This window comes from Solea senegalensis, linkage group LG13 (genome assembly GCF_019176455.1).
Source record: "Solea senegalensis isolate Sse05_10M linkage group LG13, IFAPA_SoseM_1, whole genome shotgun sequence".
In the NCBI taxonomy this organism is placed as follows: domain Eukaryota; kingdom Metazoa; phylum Chordata; class Actinopteri; order Pleuronectiformes; family Soleidae; genus Solea; species Solea senegalensis.
In genome coordinates, this window is record NC_058033.1 from 8,530,472 (window position 1) to 8,555,906 (window position 25,435).

General features: G+C 40.9%; 1 protein-coding gene across 2 annotated transcripts in view; it reads right to left on the reverse strand.

Annotated features, from left to right (window-relative positions):
- Positions 1 to 232: 232 nt before the first annotated feature.
- The window catches only part of alcama (activated leukocyte cell adhesion molecule a), an 82,466-nt gene continuing 57,263 nt past the window's right edge, over positions 233 to 25,435 (reverse strand). The window contains exons 7-16 of one of the 2 annotated variants that reach the window (XM_044042188.1): positions 19,355 to 19,479; positions 18,278 to 18,410; positions 13,448 to 13,560; positions 12,512 to 12,635; positions 11,696 to 11,817; positions 8,727 to 8,856; positions 6,583 to 6,609; positions 4,050 to 4,164; positions 3,517 to 3,637; positions 233 to 2,367 (exon numbers count right to left, since the gene is read on the reverse strand). In XM_044042188.1, the coding sequence (XP_043898123.1) occupies positions 3,553 to 3,637; positions 4,050 to 4,164; positions 6,583 to 6,609; positions 8,727 to 8,856; positions 11,696 to 11,817; positions 12,512 to 12,635; positions 13,448 to 13,560; positions 18,278 to 18,410; positions 19,355 to 19,479 (974 nt within the window). In that variant the 3' untranslated portion in view covers positions 233 to 2,367; positions 3,517 to 3,552. The remainder of the gene's footprint in view (positions 2,368 to 3,516; positions 3,638 to 4,049; positions 4,165 to 6,582; positions 6,610 to 8,726; positions 8,857 to 11,695; positions 11,818 to 12,511; positions 12,636 to 13,447; positions 13,561 to 18,277; positions 18,411 to 19,354; positions 19,480 to 25,435) is intronic. The other variant, XM_044042189.1, reaches the window with a different exon arrangement.

Genomic DNA, 25,435 nt, shown 5'->3' on the forward strand with positions numbered 1-25,435 from the left:
TAACAACGTAGTGAAAGCAACGCTTATAGTGGAACAACATAAATGCATATGGTGGTGTTTTCTGTCACAGCTGTGCAATCAGTTTGAAAATCATTAGGATAAAAATGTCTCCTTCAGCTCTAACTTCTGTCGCCAAAACACTGCCAGTGTCTAGCTCCCCCCCACCCACAACAAGGAGCACATGGAACGGGCATAAATTCAGGCGTCCACGTCCATTGTCATGACAACCATGTTCAGTTATGGAGACTATTTATTGACAAAAACTTGGATGTAACACTGTCATTTTTTTCTCTCAAAAGGTACACTTTATTGTCAACAACAGTACAAAAAACAAAAGTGTGTATTTACAACACTGCTATGGCCTTCTCATCTTACCCTCTTTGGTTTCACTGCTGACCTGATCGTTTTGAGAGAAACAAAAGGTAATGTGGAGGGGAAGGAAAAACAAAATAAAAAATAAAAATTGACCCACTGCTTTTCATGTCCTTTAGTTTTGCAACCCTCCCTTTAAAATATAGTGTTGTTTTAACGATGCTAGGCTATGGAAGTGTGCTACATTGGTTCTACATAGTATTCCAAAAAGGTGTAAGAGAAGGGTACGTCACGACAGACGAGTCCCATGTGTTCAACCTTTACCACAGTGGTTTTTCACCAGATTACTAATCCACTCGTATTCTCAAACTGTCCAGTGATTTAAACAGCATATAAATAGTTGAATATGAAGAAGCTTTTATGCCTAAATGTACCGACCTTCATGATATTGTCAACTATTTCTTTGGTCACTGGGGATGTTGCTTTGTCCAATGAACCACAGCAGAAATGATGCAAACCCAGGGAGCCGCCATCTTTACGCACCTCGTCTCATCTGCCTGTTGCACTGTCGTCAGTTTGGGTTATCCTTCGCGCCACTGAGCTAAACAAATTACACGATAACAACAACATTACAGCAGAGAATGAGCCGCGATACTGTACGCGTATGTTTCAAATCACTCTCCCTACTACACACACAGTGTCTTTGCAGAAAAAACGTGATGCCTTTCACAGAGGCTTTAGAAAAACAAACAAAAACTAAAAAAAAACAACAAAAAACAGACAAGTCATTGTGCACGCTGCAGCACAACCATTCTGGTAGGTTACATGCAGAATATAAATACACCAAAAAAATATATATATTTAACAGAACATTCAGACCTAGCATCAGTAAAGCTCTTCCAAAACAACAACGTGAGAAAAAAAGAAAAAGAAATGATGAAGTCTACTCCAAAACCATAGTGTCAGCCTGGACATGATGGCACAGGACGTGTACGGAGCACACGTGAAGACGACAAATGTAGTGTGTTAAACAAAATCACAGCATGAACTACAAATAAAATAATAAAATAATAAAAGATAAGGCAGAGCAGAAGTTCTACTTTTTCTGATGACTTATTGCCTTTTTTTTTTTCTTACGTTTTGCCTTTTCAGATAAAATTATTCACAACATGGCTGAATTAAAACTCCCTCTCGAGACTAACAGAGAGTGAAAAGAGCTGAAGAGGGGAAAATTACTGTCAGTAAAAAAAAATAAACGACTAATTAGCGGCTGGGTGTGTCACAATGCTCCACTGGCTGGTGTCCAATTTGCTTTCACACGGATGATTTTGGTTTCTTTTGGATCACCGTGAACTGCGTATGTAAAAATCATTCACAGTACATCCACTTCCTTATTTTGATTATTAGGACTGAATATAACTCCTGTTGCTGTTGTTGTTGTTGTGGGATCTGCGAGTTAAATATCCAGTTTCCAGTGTTTAAAACCCAGTGACCATAAGTCAGGAGGTGGGAGAGATGTTGAGGTTATTTTCTGAAAAGTTAATGGACCATTTCATTGGGGATCTATACTGTACAGCAGTGAAGTGTCTTCTTCTCTCAGCACAGCCATAGGCTTATTTTTTCCACACACAGCGCACAAAGAATCAAAAGGAGAAAAAAATAAACATTGGCATGCTCAGCCAGGGCACACACATTTTTTCTGATTTTTGTTATACAGGCCTTAAAAAGTGTACAATTTACATTCTTTGAAGAGGGGGGTGGGGTGGGGGAGAACTTAAGTGGCAAAAAAAAGACAAAAACCCGAACCACACAGCCTCACAGAATAGTTTGAATTAAAGAGGGAGCATTCACCAGGAACACAGAGAAACAAAATGACACAGTAACACGAGGCAGCCTCGACGCGGACTTCAAACAGCGAGGTGGGACAGCAGGCTCTGAGCAGGACGTGGTGGGAAAACGACTCGGACTGTTGCTGCTTATGTGGAGCCGGATGAAGCACATCAGCAGCCAACTTGGGAGTCTGTAGTTTTGATGTCGCCAGGCTGCTTTCAACTGCTTCTCCCCCACCCCAGAGAAACACACAGATTTAAAAAAACACATTTCAGTCATCTGAATTTTAACACAAAACCACATTTTATCTCAAAGGCTAATTCCACTTTATTATCACCGGTGTTTCTTTCCTCTTTCCTATTTGGCTGGTACTTTTATTAAACGTGCACATGCGTGTCCTCCCCTTATGACAAATACTGCGACTGATTTGTATTTTCAACAGTGACGAGGCGATACATGGCCCACGAAGACAATCGTATAGAGAAAGATCACGATTAAGGCTGCCACAAACGATTATTTCAATAATCGAAATTATCTTTGCGATGAGTCGACAAATCGGATCGTACGTAAATTGCAGCTTATCGCACCAGCATGCAGCTGCACTTATATAATCATCATTAGCTTCCAGCTTGAAGTGTTTAAGGTGTGCGCTAACTAAAAAGACAATTAAAGATGATAGTTCATTCAACCTTTAATGAACTTTGCAGCTTGTAGCAGCATGTGATAAATAAAATCAATTAAAAAATTTTAGCTGTAAATGTTTAGCGCATTGCAAAATGGAACCAAAAACTATGCACTATGAATATATATTATAAAACATTAGTAGAGCTGCAACTAACGATTATTTTCATAATCGATTGATCTGTCGGTTATTTTCTCGATTAATTTTTTGGTCCATAAAATGTCAGAAAACCTTAAAAAATGTGGATCGGTGTTCGTCAAACCTGGAAATGCTGATGTTCTCAAACCAAAATGATTCACTTTTAATGATTTCTTTGTTATCCAGACAAATGAAGAAAATATTCACATTTAAGAAGCTTAAACAATCGAAAATCTTGTTTTAATCATGAAAAAAAAGCTTAAAACCGATTAATCGAATATAAAAACAGTTGTCAATTCATTTAGTAATCGATTAATCGATTGGACACACAACTCAAAAGTGCAGCTGAGGCTGACGGGGAATCTCATTTGTTACACGGGAACGTAAACCAAGATAATAGGTCTTGTGTATAAAAGAGATTTTAACATGAATGTGTCTTCCCAGTTAAAGTTTAAATAAAATGGTAAGACGCATTAAAGTTCAGCCCCCGGGGGCCCTTCCTGCATCAGCTCATTGGTTTTCGGGCCTTTGTGTGTAAACGTGACACTTCTTACCTCTTTGGTCCCACATGGTGCAGCCGGGGCCACTCTTTAAGCGGTGTGATTGTTCTCCTCTAGTTTCTTGCTCTCCTCAGATGTTCCCACCTCCTTCTCACCAGTCTTCCAGCTGCCTTGTCTGTGGTGAATACATAGTTGGAGGAGTTTAATTCTGCTGCAGAATGACTTTCTTGCTCTCCCCTCCAGGCAGCTCAGTCAGTAGCCCCACAGCAGGCCCACAGGCTGCACACACACACACACACACACACACACACACTCTCTCATTGGACTTGTGCTACATCTCCCTCAGCTACTTGCTCCCGCCTTGAGACTTCATCCACTTGCTGCTTCGGCATGTGTCGTCATTTCCATGCAGACGGGAGTGTTGAATGTTGAATATTATTTATCGGTAACCCTTGACCACCCACCTGCTCGTTCTTATTCTCAACTCATTGTCCAGGGAGGAGATTCTGCTCTTTCTGTTTGTAATGCTAGCAGTCGGTCTGACTGAGACTGAGACATAAAATGCAAATTATATTATATCTCTATACCTTGAATTCTTCATGTAGAGCCAGTAGATGAGTCCCACTGCTGCTGCAGCGAAGAGGAGGCCCACCACGACGCCCACTATGAGCTTGGCCTGGTCGTCCGGGCCCTCCGAAGCGCCTGTGAACAGAAAGCAGCGCTGCTTCATCTGGATGACCGACACGGCGTTCCAACACAGCACCTTAAGGAATCTGTTCGAACGCTGTCTCAGCATTTAGCTCGGGCTACAGCGCCTGTGTTACAGCATATTAGTGTATTCATAATAAACCAGCTTTGCTTAGATTATCAGGAAAGTGGTGAGATGTTGCTGCTTCTGAAGTTAAAGGTTTATCAGTTTATTAGTTGAGCACAGGATGTAATGCATGTGTTTGTTGCCATGGGATGTTGCAGCCCTCTTAATCTCTTTATTGATACTGTGTGTGTGTGTGTGCTTGTTATTCAGGTGAGACATGAGCGCACTATTGGAACTGGCATCGACTTGGGTTTACGATGACGTCATTATTCTCCTAATGCATTTGTTTCAGTCCAATAGTTTCCTCATACTTTCTGTAAAGTCACTTTTCTGAAGTGTATTTAGATTTAGACAGCGATCTCTTGCCTTTCTTTCTTTTTTTTTCTTTTTTGATGGGGAGGAAAGGCCGTAAAAAGTTTTGGGTCATAAAAATGCATCGCCGGGTGCATAAAACACAGCACAGAGTCGGACCTGATTAAGACTCGTTTATGAACGGGTGGAGAGAGTTTTTAAGATTTTTGCATTTAAAGGCAGATTTGAGGCTTCATATACGCTGTTTATCTTGGGTGCGTCACCCCGCTGTGCTGCTCGGGACCAGGGTCAATTTCTCTGCAGTCTCTCGCTGTCACCGCACCAGTGGTGTGAGGAGAGGAAAGGGGGGAGGGAGTCTGATCCACAGGTTGTAAAAGATTAAACTCTGGCTGTGTTCAAACAGTAGCGCAGTGTTTTACATCAAATGTTGTATGTATTTCAGGATCGTTATCTTTTTAGCGGCATGCAACTCCCGATTCTGACATTATACTCTTTGATCAAATCGTTGAGCATTTCCTCTCCTTCTTTCAGCCTGCCACAGTATATAATTATACACCCAGTGTTCTTTCTTCTTTCGGCTGCTCCCAATTAAGGTTTGCTGCAGCAGATTTACGCCTAAAGAACGGGCTTAAATAACATCAAACCCCTGTATTTCCCCTTCCTTACCCTTGTTGCTGCTGACTCTACAGCACAGGCACAGGCTGCCCACACCAGACCGTTGTTGAAGGATTTGCCCACGAGTCTTTGATTATACTGGTGAATTGTGTCGCTAGTCCAAATTTGTCCCAAAGTGGCCCGGGAGATAATCCCCAGTCTAATCTGTCAAGCGCTTCTTCAGCATCTAATGGTAGCACTGAGCAGGGGGAATCTACACAACCTGCTGTGTGAATGATATGCAACAGGCGACGCGCATCATCTTCATCTTCATCATCATCAGCAGCAGCAGCAGACATGGGGTTTTGTGTCATCAGGCTTTTTAAGACCTGTGGGGTAAACTCTGCATACAGCTTGAAGAGGGTTGTTTATTTACATTTTTCTTTTCCACATTAGCTCGAGTGTCTAGTTCTCCTGCTCTCCTTTTTCATGCACCGTGTGTTTCCACCTTTGGCCTCCAAAAGCCATTTAGCCTTCACTGTAGACTACCAATGAATAAATAAGATGCCTCCTCTGGTGCATTACCCCTATCACAAGCTAATGTCTCCCCCCATCTTGTTTCTTTCCAAACATTATTCTTGTTCTTTCTGTTGCTCGGCTTGTTTACTCTTATTTTTTTGTGCATAATTAAGATGTATATGATTTATTTATTTGTTTGGTCTGCACCATGGTTTAAGAGGATTTCGTTCACTTTGGGGGATCCTGTCCTGCCTTTATTGAGTAATCGGATTTAAGATATTTCCTCCGTGGCTACCTCGGTAAATATGATACCGACTGACACTATTTGCTAGAGAAAAAAGTTAAAGAGGAGTGGAGCATGCGGCTCTGCCATTAAAATGAGATTTGAATTAGGTCGTGATCAGTGTTAATGCTGTGGCGGTGGCTACAGATACATCACCTCCCACCATGGTTTGAATGATTGAATGATTGGATGACACATTATCTGGCTGTGTTCACACCTGAAGGAGTAGCCGAACACTTGTCTTTGCAGGGCTGTTATTTTCAGGTCTGAATAAAGCCAATATGTAGTTTAATTGCTTCCACTTGAGCGACACATGGACAGGGTTATATATGACTGTGTGTTCTCATCCTGCATCTAAACCATCTAAAGTTCTTTGAAAACAATCAGGCACTCTAATGTGGTCCTAATCTAGATGTGAAAGCTGGGATGAAAGTGAACGATCAGACGCTGAACTGTCTGCATTTGAAGTGAGTCATTATGTGCTAAAAGGGGAAGTGATGAGTGTTTACCGAGTGCATATATTCAGATTAATGGGTGACATTAACAAAGACATTTCTGGAAAAATAAAAGATGAAGGCAAAGGAAAACAAAAACTTACCCTTTTCTTCCTTCTCCTCCATAAAAACTGAAATCAAACATAAATTAATTAGAACTGAAATGAAGACAAAGAAACAAAAAAATAAATAAATAAATAAAGCCAAAGAGAAATATAATGTATGTGTCAAACAAAAAAAAATCTGCACTGATGCTGCCAAGTGCAGCATCACATGAAATTAGATGCTGAAAGACAGCAGAAAACTAGTCTGAAAGCAACAATTTACTATGCTCTTAGAACATATGCCAGGAATATGTTCTAATGTGAGACAGTCTTTACTAACCCAAAAAAACAAAAAACAAAAATGGGAATTAGCGCAGGTGAAGGGGAGACAAAAGAACGGAGACATAAATAAAGAATGAGCATAAACAGAAATGGCACAGCACGTATGTTTGCATGAAATGAAAGGATGCCAGTGTGTTAGCCTTCCACAGTGCTGCTCTTTCATTATGCACTCCTTTTGTTGTGTTTGTTGTGTTTCCCTGTGTCCGGTCTCTGGAGGTCGGCCTGGTGTAAGAACCAGCTAACCTGCTTTTGTCTGAAGGCATTTAAATACACATTCTGCAGGAGGTTGATTGCAACGAATGACAAAATGCTATTACTGAATTCATTAATTGGTTTAAAGATCTTGACATCTAGTCTGGCAGTGTGTACCACAGCAACCTACTTTTGTGTTTAAGTATGTCGAATGAAAGTGCAAACATGTCGTGTGTGTGTGTGTGTGTCATTGTGTCATTGTATCCTCGACTTGCTCAAGTCTGGGTCCCCATATCTAGACATAAAGGCAGCTGGACTTTTCTTAGGACGGCTAAGGATGTGGTTTTATAGTCGCTGTGCATCGATTCTTCCTTTAATGCATGACATTATTATATAGTGCCACTTCATATTGACATTTTTTTAATCCTGATAATGGTTGAAGAACAAAATCAAACCCCCCAAACTCACAAGCACATTTCACCGAGTGCTTTAATTACAGAAGTCTGTTATTGTGTAGTCTAATTGTTATAATGCCAATATATTCCACCAAAGGAGGAAACAAACGGCAGCACTCCTGCATTCCTGTAAACCTCTAACAATCGTGAACTTACATACTCCGATCTGCATAAAACTTTTTTCTCTAACCATTCTGTGGGAGCGTTCAAATAAAACACGGCTGCCATGCGAGCGAAGGGAAGTCAACTCAACAACAAATGACTCGATTTTTACTGCCGAAATGTTTTATATTATGGATCAACAGAGTCTTAAATAAAGCTGTCATTCATAAAAAATATTTGACATACTAATGCATTCCGCGTAATTTGTTTTCTTTGGTTTGTTTGGCTTAAATGTCATCATGCCTCCTCGCTGCTCCTGCTGTTTCCTCGTAAAACTACATTCTCGTCCTCGGGCACATTTCCTTTTCTCTAGGATCATATTCACTCAATTACAGCTACTCTCTGCAATTAGTCGCTAAAACACATTTTGTCTTATGAGTTGAAATCTTCTTCTTCTTCTTTTTCCCCCCAGACAACTTTATTTACTGATTTCTATCCAGACGTGACGAGAAATAACATAAAACCCGTCTGAAAAAACAAATTATAGACTCGCATGCTTTACTTTTTATCTCATATGTGAATATAAAGGACGACTCGCACAAAATTAACCTGGATTGCCCTTAATTGCAGGAAATGCTCCGAGTTGGGTGTTGTTTTACTCCTTAGATGTTTAATGAAATGTCTCTGGCTGTGGAACCAGAATTGAAGTGTTACAAATGAATAGTCATTATTAAAGAAGGAGAGGGAGAGAGGGAGAGAGGCTCCAGTAATTAAGCTGCAGCTGTGGAGTCGCAACCAGCCACAATCATCCACGACACCACAGCTTGTTTGTGGAGCAGCAGAATAAACTGATGTGCAGATGGTCAGCGTTCCTTGGGAAACTAGGGTGCAACCAGACGGGAGTGTACAATTTATTCATCTCTCACGTTTCCTATGAATGCAGCATCATCCATAATAATGGAAACGATAATAATAATAATATAGTTTCTGTCATTCTGATCAGTTTATTATATTACGCACGACACAATCAATATTGTACCTCTTTTTTACCATTTCCCCACAATTAGGAAAATAAAGCGTACTTAAGCAGCTGGCTTTCAGGCGTCAACTCACCAGAGGAGACGTTGATGGTCATGACATCATCACCCAGCTTGTTGCTCACACTGCAGCTAACAGTCAGGTTCAACTTTGGCACCACCGTGATTTTATGCGTGGCTTTGCCGTTGATGTAGGAGGTCTCCTCCTGGAGGCACAGCGGGAAAATAAAAGAAGAAGACTTTCAGAGAGAGGGAGACATTTGAAAGAAACATCATGCACACAGCGGCCCCTCTCTTTAGCGGCGCACACATTATCGGTGTTTTGATTCGAGGGGATTGCGAGTGCTGGGATGCTAGGAAGACGTAATGGGAGGAAAATACTGCAAAATGTCAACATCAGACGGGAGGGAAGCTGAACCCTGCCGATGTGCTGCGAGCGTCTGACAGGGGGGGGAAAAAAAGCTGAACTCAGTGCGAATGCACAAGTAAACACAGAAAATCTCCCGACCCGACCTGAGAAATGGAGCCTCATTTCTTTTAGAGCATTACGTGAGTACACAGAGCATCGCAGAAGCGCTCGCTAATTATTATGCAATCAGTTTTTATTAGAGGGGAAACGTGTTCTACACTGAGGCTGAATGTCACACGCACACTGTGGAGAGAGGTTGGCTAATTGAAAACAGGCTTTTTTAGGGAGCGTGTTTCCCACGTGGCAACACGCTGGACTAAAACCAGACCTTTTAAAACAAATAATAACATGTTGGTCTGACTGGAGTTAAATGACTACTGCGCGTATAATATATCCAACATATAAGTGGTCTTGAACAGGCTAGGACTTGAAAAAATACAGAAGCAGGAGAAGGGAAAACATGGCTGATGCATATTTGAAGTGACAGGGAGCAATTTACGCTCTGTCAACTTAAGAGAATTTAATATTAGAAGTTAATGAATGGGATAAAAAGACAGTGAGTGGAGTTTGACATGCAACCAAACTCGCAGCCAGCTGCAGTTTTGCTTTGTGATGTAATAGGTCAAATGGAAAACGCCTCATACTAATAAGCTGAAAGGGGGACATATCACCACTTGTTGTGTAGAGGAGGGCGGACACACATCATTCAATAAATCAATTCCCCCGCTGGTGCTCATATACGGGGACAATTACATGGCGTAGTAGCTCAACTTAACTGTGCATGAAAGCATTGTGACTCGTCGGTTTGTGAGTTCTTTCTCCTTCTGAAGCCTCAGGTTTAGTATTTAGTTCAGCACCTTGTGGGTGTTTTGACACCAGAAGTAAGCGATCATATATAGAACAGTGAGTGAGTGTCTGGAAAAAGAGCACATCCACTTCATGTCCACTTACATCTGCAGCCTGGAACCTATTGAATCAAGCACACAGTGTCCATGCCTCTGCACACGCTGTGCTTTATGCTTTAGTGTCTATTTCACTCTGAATGGGGCAATAATTTACAGAGAAAGACATCATGCCACACTGGAGAAGAAGACCTCAAACTAGTGACTGGGACCATAAAATGTTACCGACTTTAAAAATCAAGTGCTTACTTTCTACAAGACTTACAGGGGTGTCGCCCCCTGATGGCAATTTAAGAGAACACAGGTTTCAGACTCTATTACTTTGGCTTCAGTATCATCATCAGCAGCAGCAGCAGCAGCACCAAGAGACTTGTGTCTCTATTTTTATAAACAGTCATTTCCATGGTGTTTTCTTTCTAAATAAATCCCAGTGCCTTTGTAGAACACGTCGTGTTTGATCACGTATCTCCTTTCATAGAAGAGAAACATTTACAGATGCTCTTCGTTCTCAAGTCTTTGGATTTTTGTTCTACGACGTCGATACAGATACAGATGCAGAACCTATAGTAACCCCAAACGAGCTCTGAAGACTTTGGAGTCCAGGTTGTCTGTGTTTTTTTATGAGCAAGTTTTAATGTTAATCTCTGACTTTAACTGTAACTGTGACAAAGTCTCCCTTGTAAAAGAGATCGTTGATCTCAATGGGACTAACCTGGCTAAATACAGGCTAAAAAAAAAAAGTCGGATTATCTGAAAGTATACATTCGATTCACACACAGGACAGTACGCGACTACGTGGAGCCTTCACTGCTAAAGCTTCCAATTATTCCACCTGACTGAGAATTATGAGCCTGTCGCTACAAGTATTTCCTTTTTAAAAGAGCAATTAAGTTGAGTAGAGATGAAGTAAGCCTCGGCTAAAACAATCGCTCCCTGTACGCGCAGCACGGCGTCTGTGCAACAGTGAGATGGGTAAACAAATGAGTGAAAGCCTGTCTTTATTTTAATTGCGGGAACTTAGCAAGTTCCTGACATGATCCTCAAAGAACACTTTAATCGCACCACACTGTGCCGTTTGTCGTTACCCTGCCTCATGCAGCAGCCGCAGCAGCAGCAGCCGCAGCCACTTTCTCCTCCTCAAGACCCGACACATCTCTGCTTTCTTCACACACCCATGCATGGATGCACACACACTTCTCTCCTCTATATTTATATAAACAATTCTCAGTCAAGATGCATTTCCTTACCTGAACCTTAACCATCTCATATATTTATTTATTTATTTATTTACATAACTTAGAATCATTTAAAAGAAACTGTTGGGCATAAGTGAGGAGACACTGCTGCTGCACTAATACTGAATGCAGTCCCAGTCCTGGCACGAGATACCGTGAACAATGGGGTTGTAACAAACGACGGTCATGTTCTCATTAAAGCTTTTAAAGATGAACAGATAGCAGTGATTATTTGGCCTCTCTGTCAGAGAAGGCCAACCAACCTTATCACAGAGAGGGCGTATCTGTCAGCCATCCCATAACTCTGTATAATAAACAAACCGATATCTTTTTTTTTTTTTATAGATACACTTAACCCTCACCTTCTTCTGAGCCTAACGTGAAAACCAAGTCTCAACCTGTTGTGAGTCCTTGATGATTTTCAGCTTAAACGTTGTGCTTGCGATCATAGAAAGTCATGTGTACACACAAACACACACACACACATCCCAACACTTACATGTGTGACATTGACGCTCCATTGGAAGCTGGGCTCTGGTACTCCCTCAGCCTCGCAGGTCAGAACTTTGTGTTTGGCGTCGACAGCGCGGTGTTTGGTCAGACCCGTGATCACAGGCCTCCCTGATTGTACACAGAAGACATAATGCACACAAATGGTGATGATACCGTAATAAAGCACATTGTACACCAGAGGGAGATTTTTGGGCAGCACAGCCTCTGTAATACTGTAGATGAGATAAAAATGAATACAATATTATTCTAAGCTGCTCCATTTGCAAAGTCACACAAAGCACACAAGATAAGAAAACAGTACAATACAATTAATCACATAATTTAGTTGACTCCACAATATAGTGCTACAATAAAAATCTATGGTTTAATGGTAATAATCAAAATTCCAAACATGATTACTGACGATGTCGTTAGCCAGTCTTAATATGTTGTTGTTGTTGTTATAGGCTACTTCTTAGAGGCTCTGTAAAGGTTGACCGACGATCTTTGTGAAGAATGTTATTTAATGAAACAATTAAGCTTTTTAGAGGAGCGCACTTGTCCTATTCAATATTGCAATAGTGAAGAATGATCATAATTACAGATTTACAAAACAGAAGGAGAATGTGTCTACTTGCGCTAAAATGATCTAAGACAGCAGAGCAACGAGAAATCTGGGCTTTGTCCAAATAAATGAAAAGCGATCTCTCTGGGAAAGCTGTTTTGTCACACATCACGTTTATCAAATAATTGCAGCGTCTTCCGAGAGCGCGCTTGGTCTTATTGTGATTTAATTGTGCAACCCCCCGACACTTTCTCTTACCCTCAACAACCAGTTCAAAGCTCTGGCGTCGCGTGATGCCTGTCATGGAGACCTCACAGAGGTAGACTCCCGCATCGGCGTAGGTCAGCTTGCTGAACACTGGCTCCTTCACGGACTTTCCATTCTGAAATGCACACAGACTCACAATATCAGCAAATATACCGTGGAACACACACATTTCCCATCACTTGACGTCCACATATCCTGCTGCTCTCACAGCTGGGCCACACCAAGGACATTTCATAGATGTATGAATGCAAGATGTCACTCTAATCTCCCCCATCTCCTTTTATGAGCCCCCTTCTTCAGGGCTGCCAGTATAATATTCAAGTCAGGGATAAACAAACACGATGTAAAATGTCCGAATTAGAATAAAGACACAGGATCTTATCTACAGAAGTGTGTATTACTTTATTGCTGCAGTGGCCTATACCTAAGAATAATCTCCAATTGCTTTAAATCTACTTAATATGTCAAGGATCTTTTGTTTGGAGAGAAAACTTTTCAGTTGCCCTCCAGGAACACATTTTCTGTAATCCACCATCTCGTCCATAAATGTAGAAAACTGAACGTAGCAGCGGGTAAGCCCTCTGCCAGACTCACAGTGTTGAATAAATGGTTTCACACTATCAGCTGAGCTCCTGAGGGGTCGACGGGAAAACAAATAATCAGCGTCTGACCACTATTCACAGCAGTGGATTTTTGCCGTCAGCTTTTATTACTGGCTGAAGAGAAGACAGGCGGCCTCTGAAAACAAACGTGCGTTTACTGCTGTTCCAGTTCCAGATCTCATATTAACATCTTTCTTCCTGACTGAGCGATCCCATCTCAGGTTGGGAACGCAACCAAATGTGTCCACCTGGGGACAGATCTCCCATAAGGCCCTGGTCAGACCCCGTCTGTAATCGATAACACAAACCCAGCAGCCATTGTTACCTTTGTCCATGACACCTTAGCATCACCCGAGGTGCTCTTCTCCATCGTCACAGGCAAGTTCTCCCCTACTCTCTTCACAACCTTCCCAGTGGGACGCAGAGTCAGGTCCAGGTCTGGGAAAACAAGACAGAACTGTTACAGGAAGTTTCCAGATTCCTTGCTGAAACAAACCTGGAAGTAGCAATATACTTATTAGCCACCAGGGGGCGACAACACCGCTGGTTGCAGGAAGGAGCCGGTTCAATTGAAAATGACCCTCATTTTCACAAAATATTCCAATTTCAGTAAACATTTCCATCATAAGTTTATGGTCTCAATTGCAAAGTAAAGCACATACTGAGTGGACACCAGCGTGATTAACTGCTGGCATCGCCCTGTAGGAGCTTTGTTGCAGGACAATGTCTGGTTACACAACCGTAACATGTCGCTGTCAATCTGGAAGCTTCAAAATGGCGGTTCAGACACTTGTGAGCGCCATCACTACTGGTTGGACTGTTTTCCTCTTGGGTATAACATGTAATCCTCTCATGATTTTATCCCGCATAGGGACAGTTTAAGATTCTGAGGGGGTGATAACCTTGAGGCAAAATATCACAGTGCCACAATATTGTGATTAAAATGTTGCTGTTTCATCAAAATGACAGCGGAACATGTTTATGGTTTTTCGTTCCTTTTTACTTTTTAATAGCGCAGTTTACACTGAAAACAATTATCGCCCCATACCTGAGAAAAACACAATTAGTGAGCTCAGAGTGACCGTGACCACGCTATGGTTATGTGAAAATGAGACGGAAGACCCCACTGCACCTTCAGGCATAGAGACGATGGCTCTGTTACTTCACGACACTCGCCTAACAGCACACGGCGTCCATTTATACTGCCACTTCTTATTGGAGCTGCAAAGGCGCCATAAACGTGAAGGGGACTCATTCAGTGCTAATGTCACAAGGTCCACTTTCAGACGTATTGTAATTCTCTGCTCAGGGCTCAGCTTTTGTGGCAACTTTCTGAATGCATGAATTAGTTCCTTTGAAACACCTCTGCAAACAAGCCATCGCTTAATAAAACCCTGCAACATCTGAAAATATGAATAAATTTTTTTATCCTTTGATAGCTTGGCTCAACTGTTCAGATGGACAAAAAGATTTTAAAAAATGGCTCTCGGCTTAATAATTACGCCTGTGAACTTACTGGGTAGGTCATTCACTGGTCGGTAAAGACTTAACATAATATGGTATATTGCTGCGCCAGCTGGTGAGGTTATTGATTTTTTTCCTTTCTTATCGACAAATCTCATGTACAGACCCAAAGAAATATGATTTATTTTACGCTCATATTTCTGTATAATGAGCTAAAGTTTCCATACAGCCGTCTGTTTGAATCGTCTGTACATTTATCTACCAACATAAATTCTAAATGTCACACAACCCAAACTTGAGCTCCATAAGTGCATTGTTCTAGGTGAGGAAAGGGAGCAGGTGAGGCCAAATCCTAAAAGTTTTTGTAACTAGATGAGACATTTTGGGGTGTCACTGGTCTTCTCCAGTCACTGGCTAGTTTATATCTCATCCCCGTAATTTTTTCCTTCCAGTTCAATCTCTACTCCTCGGCTCCACTGAGGAATTCTTCTCCTTATGGAGATGGAACATTTATTACCACCATCCAAAGGGTCAGACCTACCACTCTCTAATCTGCAGAAGTCTGTCAGGATGAATCAGGCTGATATAAGGTCCTTTCCCCTGGTGTGTTATAAAAGACCCAAGCTGTGATGTGGTGGCCAAATGCAGACATAATACTAACATGAAGGTCGAGCATTCATTCCTTGAGCCAAATATCACTTTTATTACTGGTTCACTGTGCCATCCAGGCTTCTCCAAATGTCATCACATCACGGACTCCTTCCCTTTCAATGTGAAGACTCTTTAACCTTTATTAACAAAATCTCCAGGATTAGAATGAATGTTCCACCTCCTGTGCGGCACATTATCGCCCACTCTGAAATCTCTGAAAGAACTCGTATGTCCATGTCTTCACATAATTAACACCTCATTATTGTTGAACACGTAAACATAGTTTTTTTTTTTTAATTTCAAGTACCTATTTCTGTCCAACGAGTTTTGCTCCAAGTTCTTGCTAAACAATTGACTGCCTTTTAAAACAAAACAGGAACAAGCTGCGTGTGACATTTCAGTTGGGCTGAGACCAAACCACAGAGACAGCTCTCCTTAAAGTGATGAATGATCTGCTTGTTACCCCCTGATGCTAGAAAATCTTCACTTTTAGTTCCATTTGAACTAAATGTTGAGTTCAACTGTGGCGGTCATTTTTACCCGGTAACTCATGCACTGGTGGTGGTGCTGGTGGTGTTTTTGTAACACATTCTTATTAAAACATCTACCTGCAATTCACAGTTATTATTGGTGATGACGACCTCTAGGCTACATGCTACCATTCATCACCCACAGATGTGAGGTCTTTTCTGTTGACACATCAGTGCTTATACAGTGTCCCAGAACATATGGGCTTCAAAGTTCATAACTGAAAAAAACTTTGAAAATGACCACATTATGTGTATTACTAGAATAGTAGTATTGTTGAAAAACTGTGCTTCCTGTTAGCGAAGATATTTCCCGACTGAGGGATATTTCCCTTCCTTTTCTACTGTAAATACTACAGCAGCCAGACTTCTTACCAAAGCCACTAAAAAGAGCATATTATCCCCAAATTAGTTTGCCTCCATTGGCTTCAAGTAATATTAAGGCGTTTTAGTATCGACCTGGTCTGGACTTGCACTTAAGTACATCTCAGATCCTCTGACAACACCGCGTATGTTCCAGGTCAAGGCCCTTTTCTGTCCTCCGTATGCTACTTGCGTCACATTTTTATCCACATTATTTACTGTGTCCTTCTCACAACAATGCACTACTTTTTCGCAGAGTCATTCCAAGACCACAAAATGAAGTCAAAGCAATTCCAATGATGCATTACTAAAGAGAGGACTTACTTTCATTTTGCACACGTGGAATGACTCTGCATTAATGGCACAAAAGGCCTTTTGTGAAATCTGAGTGAATTCCTTTTGACACAAAATTTAGGATCCATGCAATAAAACGGTGGCACTATTTTTTTAGTTGTAATGTGTGTGAGTTTATGCCAAATAATTAGAGTAAGTAGGGGAATAAAAGCTGTCGAAGTCGCTGCTGTTCGTGGTTTGTATTTCAGGTGAGTATTTCAGCCTTTGTGATGAGCTGGATGACAGCAAGGACAAGTGTGGGAGTTCTTTGAGCATCAAGTCAGTGTAGGGAAATATAGGTTAGCAGTACACAAAACATGTATTGTGTGCATCAAACATGTCTTTTTTTTTTCTTTTTCTAGGGTATGTCGCCACAAAAGCAAATTATAACAAATGGTGTACGGCTATTATTCTGAAAAACAGGTTCAAAGGTAAAGGAGGCGCAAGACAACTTTCATGTCTCTCAAGGTTCCTGTTTGGTTAGTCGTAAAAAGAATAAAGAAACAACAGTAGCAGAGGCGCCAGTAAGTACACAGTCAGTGCTGTGTCATTATAACAAGAGTTATTCTCGCCATTGTTTTGGATATGGAATAATGCAGTTCCTCCGTGCTGTAAACAGACAAAGAAAATAACAGAGTGAACTTACAGTGGACCTGCTGTATATAAATGTTAATGGTGTTGTTTCCCCATCGCAGTCGGTGCATTTACATGCACAGTTTTGAGTATACACGCGGGGGAGAAAATCCATTGATTGGCCATGTCTGACACTGCCTCTGGAGACGCCGTATCTCTCTATTTTCGTGGCAGCTTGGACGCTAAGTGACACAAAAATCTGCCTATACCGACATCATGCTCATAATATCGTGCACCAACTGTTAGTACATCTAAATTAGGGATGCACCGAAATGAAAATTGTTGGCCGAAAACAGTATCAGTAGAATAAGTCTGGAGAACATTATGCACTGCAGTAATATACGGTAACTATATTACTTTATATATGACAGCTTTTGCAGGTAGTTGTGGTGTAAGAAAAAACAAAACACATGATAAATAGGGAGGGTTAATGTTTAGCTATAGTTGTCCGAGAATATTTAAGTCACTGGCGGTCCGGCGAGCCGGAGCTCCAGCTACTTCACTTCTCTGTGAGGACGTAAGTTCCCCCGAGACACAAACAAACACACAGTCACAAAAATATCTTAACAATTTCCAATTTAGAGAGCTATTGTTTTTCTTCCCTCAGTCACAAACTCAATTTAAAAGTTGGTAGCTGAAAAAAAAACACCATTCTCTTCTTAAGCCGTGTGAAATGCAATGAAACTGCAATGCAGGACATAGAGGAGGGAAAAATGTGTCAGGCTTGTTTTTTATGACAATCATAGCACCCATTTGAACTGAGGACTCAAAAACATTCACCTGGGAAGCAAGAAGTAATTGCTTGAGGGAGTGCTGGTGAATGGTAGGAGGGAAAACAACTTAGCTTTTGCCTGGGATTCTTTCCCGCCCAAAAACCTTGTCACTTTTTGCTCTCTCAATGTCAGAAATGTCTAATTAGTTCTCCTCTCTGTCTGCCATTCCACACTGACTCCCTGCCAGGCTGGGCTCTCAAGAGTTTGGAGTTGACATTACTCGTCTCTAGGACTTCATTTGCACTGAATGAAAATGCCTTGTGAGAAGAAAGAAATTTCAATCAAGGCGGATGGAACACGGGCGGGCAGAGGAGTAGCCGTTTGCTGGCTCGAGGCAGAGGGAAAGACAAAGTGAGGACAACAGTGTGAGGCTTCTGTCTGTGCTGCAGCAGCCAGTCCACGGGTACTCACAGCCAACGACGATGCTTTGGGAGGCTTCCAGTTTCTCGTTGTCAGACAGGGAGCATTTGTATTCACCTGCAGCCTCTCTACTGATGGATGCCAAGGTGTAGGTGTCCGAATTTTTCACCAGCATTTTCTGGCCCTGATGGAGAGAGAGCGAGAGAGAGAGGACAGGGAGAGCGTGGACAAGTGAGAGGCCGCTATTAGTGTCTGTCATTCTAATATCATGTCAGGAAATGAGGAGGAAGAAGGACGACAGGAGCCGTTCCCTTAAAGAGGTCCACTAAATTATTGGAAATGATATATGTGCTCCTCAAATCAGATTCAAAAGGTTTTTGAAAACCCAAGAGCAAATTTGATTTTTTTTTTTCGTTCTTCATGTCAGTCCACAATCTGGACTGTGGACATGGCATTCATTTATTGCCATGCTGCTACACTTCTACACTTCAGCAGTTACGCCTCATATTGAAGCTGCACAACATCTTAATTGCTTTTTATGTATTTCACATGGATATGAAATGATAGACTTGCCTGTGATGCCATGACTTACTTAATAATAATAATTAATAAACATATACCTTAAGTATTTATTTAGTGTTAATAAATGCATAGTGTAAATAAATGCATTATGCCATTCCAAAACATGGCTCCATTGAAAAAATGAATGCAGCCTTAATGAATGAATGAAAATCTGAAAATGAAAGATATGTACTATATATAACACAAAGTGAGGCTTGTGGCTTAAGTGCACATTAAGGGCATATTCTAAGGCTATTAAATCATTTTAAAAGCCACAATTATAATACACAGTGAATCTTCAAAGCTTTTCTTTCTGATATATTCCATGACTCTTGCAATTTATTAATTATTTGTTGTGTTTTTGTCTTATTTTGCTCCGTTGTTTCTGTTGCTGTGAATGTTTTATTTTGCTCAGGACTCTCTTGTAAACAAGAGATCAAAATCCCAATGGGGACAAATAAAGGCTAAAAATAACAATAATAACTGAGCAACTGTGTGGGGGGCTGAAACGATAGAGAAACTTTAGTTTGAAGCCGTTCGATCTATGCTCTTTGAGGAATGACTAACCTTGATGTGAAAGAAGAAGGACATGGGTGGAGGGTTTCCGTCAGCGTGGCACTTCAGTGTCACGTTATCTCCTTCAACGATGGGCTTCTTGGACATAATTTGGAGGCTCACTTTCTCCGATGGGTCTGATCAGGTTGAGTGATCAATCGAGGGGGGAAAAAAGGGATAGGAACAAAGAGTAGCATGAGTATTTCTCAGAAAACTTTCAGTATTAAATGCATCATCTTCACAATGGATCAATTCAACTATCCAGCAACTGCAAATACATACATACATACATGATTACAGTGGAATAAAAACTCCATGAACTCGCTACTGCCGAGGCCTACACAACTTAATTAAAGATTCTGCTCCTTCACAGTTCAATAATAAACATTTTTTTCTCACTGTGTGTATGTGGTCTCCAAGGCCCAAACCCTTGAAAATAAAAGTATGGATCTTTGAGGAATTACCTTCAAATTAAAACATGTGCATACATTAATACAAGTATTTCAAGCCTACAGGCTGTGACGACTTTGCATGCGGTCAACAGAAAACTGATTGTGATCCGTCCACGTGATAAACCGTTGAACTTTACTTCTCCACAAGATCACGTCTGGTTTCTGTGCAACAATGTAGTAGGGCTCTAAATTCGTGTTTAATTCATATGTCGGGAAAACTGGGAAGGACAATGTCCTCAAATGTCTTATTCTGTCCACAAAATGAAGATAATCACATTTACAGCGACTTATTTTATCCAAAGCAACTTACAAGTGACAAAAAAAACAACCCCTTTTTTAATCTTATTGTCGTGTAATGTGTTATTGTTGTAATATACAGTATACTAACCATATTGTCATTGTTTCTTTATTTTATCTGTGTTCCACTGCAAGCCAAATTACCTTTAGTGGGGCAATGAAGCGCTGAATCTATTGCACTTGCGTATTATGTCCTGCAAGATCTGAGGGTCTGCCGCCTTTCTTTGAGAGACACTGGTGTCTACTCGTGTGTCAACCACAACTCTTATTGAGTAGCAACTTGATTATTGGGTAGATAATAAAAGTGCTACTATTATGACAGCTCCTTCGCACACACATTCAAATGGCAAAGGTTAAAAGCGGAACGCTTGAAATGGTAGTGTGATGAAACATCTCACAGCCACGGCAGACTCGGTCTTGACTGCCTTCGCTCCCTATGAAATTACCGCTGGAGTTTGTTCTAATCAGAGCAGTTTGCATCATTTAAACTACTTAGCAAGGTCTCCACGTGTGAGTTACAAGGAACTGCCATTGTTCGGCAATCAGTCGGCCATTGAGAGCGTTTCATTCAGTTCACTCATTTCGGCACAGCCTTTAATGACATTAATCAGAAAGAAGCTGGAGAAGCCTAATTCTTATCTTGATTCACATTGTACTCAGTGATGAATAATTTATTGGGAAGTCTGCCTGGACGCGTTTTACATTTGTACAATCCAGACATTCGGCTGCTGCTTGCTACGGCTGCGTGTTGACAGTGAGTGATCTAGTTTGTCTTCATTGTCTTTCCCAAGGACATGCAAATTACGGGATGTTGGCAACTTTGTAGCCCCATAAATAATAGAAAAAGAAGGCGTCTTCTGCCGCCGAGCATTTTGTGAAACTGTAAATATAAATTCCTCCTGCCATGGAAAAGGCCCCTTAGTTAGTTAGTTATTTAAGACATTCATAGTTCATAGTTTTGACTTTGGCCAGTCTGCTGAGGTCTGCGTGTGGACTCTGCATTCACCAGGTTGTACAGACTGGAATGGACATGGAACAAACATTGCTAAACCTCATGTTTGTATGATTGCGAGTGCAGCAAATACCTATCACTGCATGCACAGAAGGCACAAAGTATGGAGGACTTGAAATGCTATGTCCACTCTATTGTAATAAAACTATAAGGCGTATTTATGGTGATACACGCAGTTGCAGAAGGAAATTTGCAATTTCACTGACTCTGTTGGGGATGGCAGTCGGTATCGGTCAGTACCTGTATAGCTTCTATATCACATGCTTCACTATGCACAGACTGTTAGCTGAGTCATGTTTGATCTGTTTATTTCTTCTTTTTGGGAGACCAATATTTGTTACACTGTTGGAGAAGTATGTCTTTGAAATGAGTCGGCACAAATGTATCTATATCGGATTAATATTGGTATCGGTAGATACTCGAGTTTGTGATATTGATATCAGACTCAAAAAAGTATCCTACACCAGTTTGTTAAATATCTAGGGGTGCAAATATGTACATGTTGGTATTATTTACTGCAAATGAATCGAATGTATTAGTTTTCCAAATGATGATCACCAAATAAAGATTCAACCGCAGCTCATCATACATTAATGAATTGATGAGTTAGAAAAAGCCGCATTATCTGCTCATTACACTCATGTTACGGCCTGGTGTTGCCTTCATTCACTGCAACCGCTCATCAATCATCTGCCCCCCCGGTGGCAGGCACTGTGCTATAATGTGAGGGTGCAGAGAAAATGCAAAATGCTGAATGGGACAATCATGGAATGACTTTAACAAAGAGTCCTGCGCTGCAGCTGTTGGCGAGGTGGGCCAGAGCTGTGCAGGAGGCGTAAACGTTTATGCACAGAAACACTCCATCAAGGAATATGCTGTGTGAATATGCTCATTGAGTTAGCAGCACTCCATCTGTCAAGCTGCATTGTCTTGTTATGACAGCTTTTCAGGCATCTGGGACAGATGACTATTGACTAAATGTGACATGGTCATTTTTTAAAAACATTTTTTTACAAAGTTTTGAATTTGTGGCGCATACAGTATACATGTTTAGGTGTTAATGTAGTGGTTTTATGCATGGACTATTGTTTTAGCAGGCATGTGGTTAAGGTCATTTGATATTTCATATGTGGGCTGCACATGTGATGTCATCTAAATTAAACAGCATTCGTATGATTCCATATTGTAGTTTTAGCCTCACATGAGCACACATATTGCATCCTTGTTGGTTTTTACTCATGATTCATTACAATATAATACCGTATTTATTTGAAACTTTACACAGCATTTTTTATATTTTTATATTCTTCGACAGCTGTCTTTTCATCCGTCTGTCTTGTTAGCTATCTCTGTTGCTTTATAAAAGTGAAATATGTTCATATTTTGGTTTATGCACAGATGAAGTGATGACAAAAGAGAACTCCGACATAAGCTGGATCTATCATTAAAAATATAAAATACTACCTTTGCTGGAAAGAAAGCTGAAATAATATGTTGTGAAATATGGTAACAAGGTGGTTACTGCATTTTCCTCACAACAAAATAACCTCTTGCAAAAGTATGAAAACAAACTTCGACTCTTCCCCACGCCTATGCACATTCTGGAGATTAGTGGTGCAGATGGTAAGGTGCCGAGTTTTAGACAGAATATAGATCTACTGTATCATAAACATTAAAACTACCATATGTCATTTGTGCTTGTGAGGCAAAACTGTCCCATAAGCACGCGTCAATTTGAAAATATATAACGTCGTCATAAAAAATCATTACAGAGTTGCATAACTGAATGATTAATTATTTCTAAAAAATAATCATCATTGTTGACATTGTGCATGCTTTACCCGCCCCTCCTTTAGTAAAGTGCTGCTGTATTATGTACTGTTAATATTCGACTTCACTAACATGCAGTCCTAATGATTCATTTTTGAATTGCCACAAGGGAAGCTGCATCTTTCCACTCACTCCAGGATCTCACAATTTATAATTAGCTTATTTAGGATTCTTGTTTTTCCACTTACATACATATTTGTGATTGCAATAATATGGTAAATTGCAATTACTTTGGTCTGGATAATGATGAGATGAAATCATCATCACACCATGCCCACTTTAGAGTCAGACCAGCTGCACTTCTTGGTCTTGTTGCTCGATGCCATGATTCACCATGAAAAATGATTACTCTATGCTGTATATATGCTGTATATGTATCTTCATTCATGAGGTGCTTTGCATAAACCATCTCTGGTTTAAATGTGGGTGTGCCGAGAGGAGGATATGCCTGAAACATGTATGCTGCTACTGTGAGTTATAAAGGAAACATTCCAGGTATAAAAGGGCATATGTTTTTGTAAATATGACACATTTTGTATGGGTGCACTCTTGTATGCACTCTTCTGAATGAGAGCCAAGGTCTTCTGTGTGTGAGGTCTGAATGGGTACAGCACAGTGCAGTGCTGGTGTGTTTTCCTGGTGATTTAATGAAGGTACAGACAGTGAACAGCTGTGTGCTGTGCTGTGCTGTGCTGCAGGGATTCCATGTATTCAAGGACAAACTTTTACTGTAATATAATGCAGCTATGCAAACCTACTAGTGTGTCACTTTTAAAGCATAATTATGAATTTGTTATTTATACGGCAGATATTCAGACATTCTGAGGCTGCAGGCCATCATTTGTTGAAATGACAGGATCAGTGACGGCAAAGTGAGGCCCCGTGCCCTTCGATCAGCTGCGCTCCGCCCAGGCCAATCAGCCACGGCAGGTTCCTGTCTGACCCATCCCACCCCGGTTCACAGACTCTTTGAACTTGCTCCCTCAGGCAAAACACTGAGATCCATAAAAGTCCAGTGCTCGTGTTGACACACACACACACATGCACACACACTATCCATTACATCATTAAAGGTTAAGGAGTCAGGTGCAGGATGTGCAAACAGACCTACTGTACACACGTACGTCTACTAACTATCACACAAAGACACACGAGAGGAATATTTACGAGCATATTGAGATATTTTGTAGATTTTAATTTTGTTGTTTTTAGATTTCTGCAAAATCTAATTTCCATTTTGTGTATGTATAAAGGACAGCTGCATCTTAAAATTTGATTCTGCCTCATCTTCTCATGTGATATCCATGCGTGTTAGTCCTATGTGACCCTTTCATAAGACGCTGGCGTTTATTTAGTCTTGTGCTCTTGTGAAGATTAACAGTATCTGTTTGCATAAAAACCGTTCGCACGAGGGAGCATTGGTCCTCTGTATGGACGGGCAAACAGTCTGTCGTGAAAAATGTAGGTTTCGTTTATAAATATTAATACCCTACTCCTACCCGTACTGTGCATATGTTAATAGAAATTGCATGAGACCACAAAATGCAATTTGCTGCTGAATATTTCCATATTTCCACATTGCTCCTTTATCACCTGTATATACCTATATATCTCAGCAGTGGCACATGTGCCAGTGCCAAACTTTCACACAGCCTATCAGCAGGCGCTGAATGATTATCATCATATCGCACACTGTGTGAACACGACGATATCGACAAGCCACGGTTTACGTAGAAGGTAACATTCGAGTAGTGACGCTCCTTTTTAGGGAATGAGGCGCCGTTCAAGCGTGCAAGTGAAGCGCGTGGATGTTAGGCTCTTAGTTGAGTTGTCAGGATGAACTGCAGCTTGTCAAGTTTCTTTCCCCAATTGCTGGAAAAGTGAATGTGGGGTTTATCCCCGTAACATTTCCCCATGGAATGCTAATAACGATGTTTGTTTGGCTGCCATGTGATGTGAGCTACAATAACAACATGTCACATTAATTGAATGAATTGTTACCTGTGTGTGCCGTTAAATGATTGCAACCAACTATGGCTAGAACTTTTTGCAAAAATGTCATTTGAACAAATATTACATGACCACGCTCGCCCTTCTGTTGCACTGCTCTCACCTGTGATGCCTGGGTTACGATAACAGCTAAAGCCTTTTCAAATCTAAAGTCTATTTGAAAGCACAGACTATACAATCCAGTCAAGACGCAGGACCACACACTGCTGTCTGACTTTATTCAAGCGATTTCAGGGAGGAAATTTCAGGGATTTGGGATCTCACAGAAACTCTCATGATTTAACGTGACTTCAGAATGTAAACGGACTATCTCCCGTTCGGTTGCGATACGTCTTGCAGGACACATTAAACAAGCAATCATACTGTTGCCATAAATATATTAGACGTGTTTTAATACTTGTGATGTGAAATCGGGAAGACTCTTGATGCATCCAATGACGCTAAAATCGCATCTGTTAACCCCGAGACAATCTGTTCAAATTAGCCTAAAAT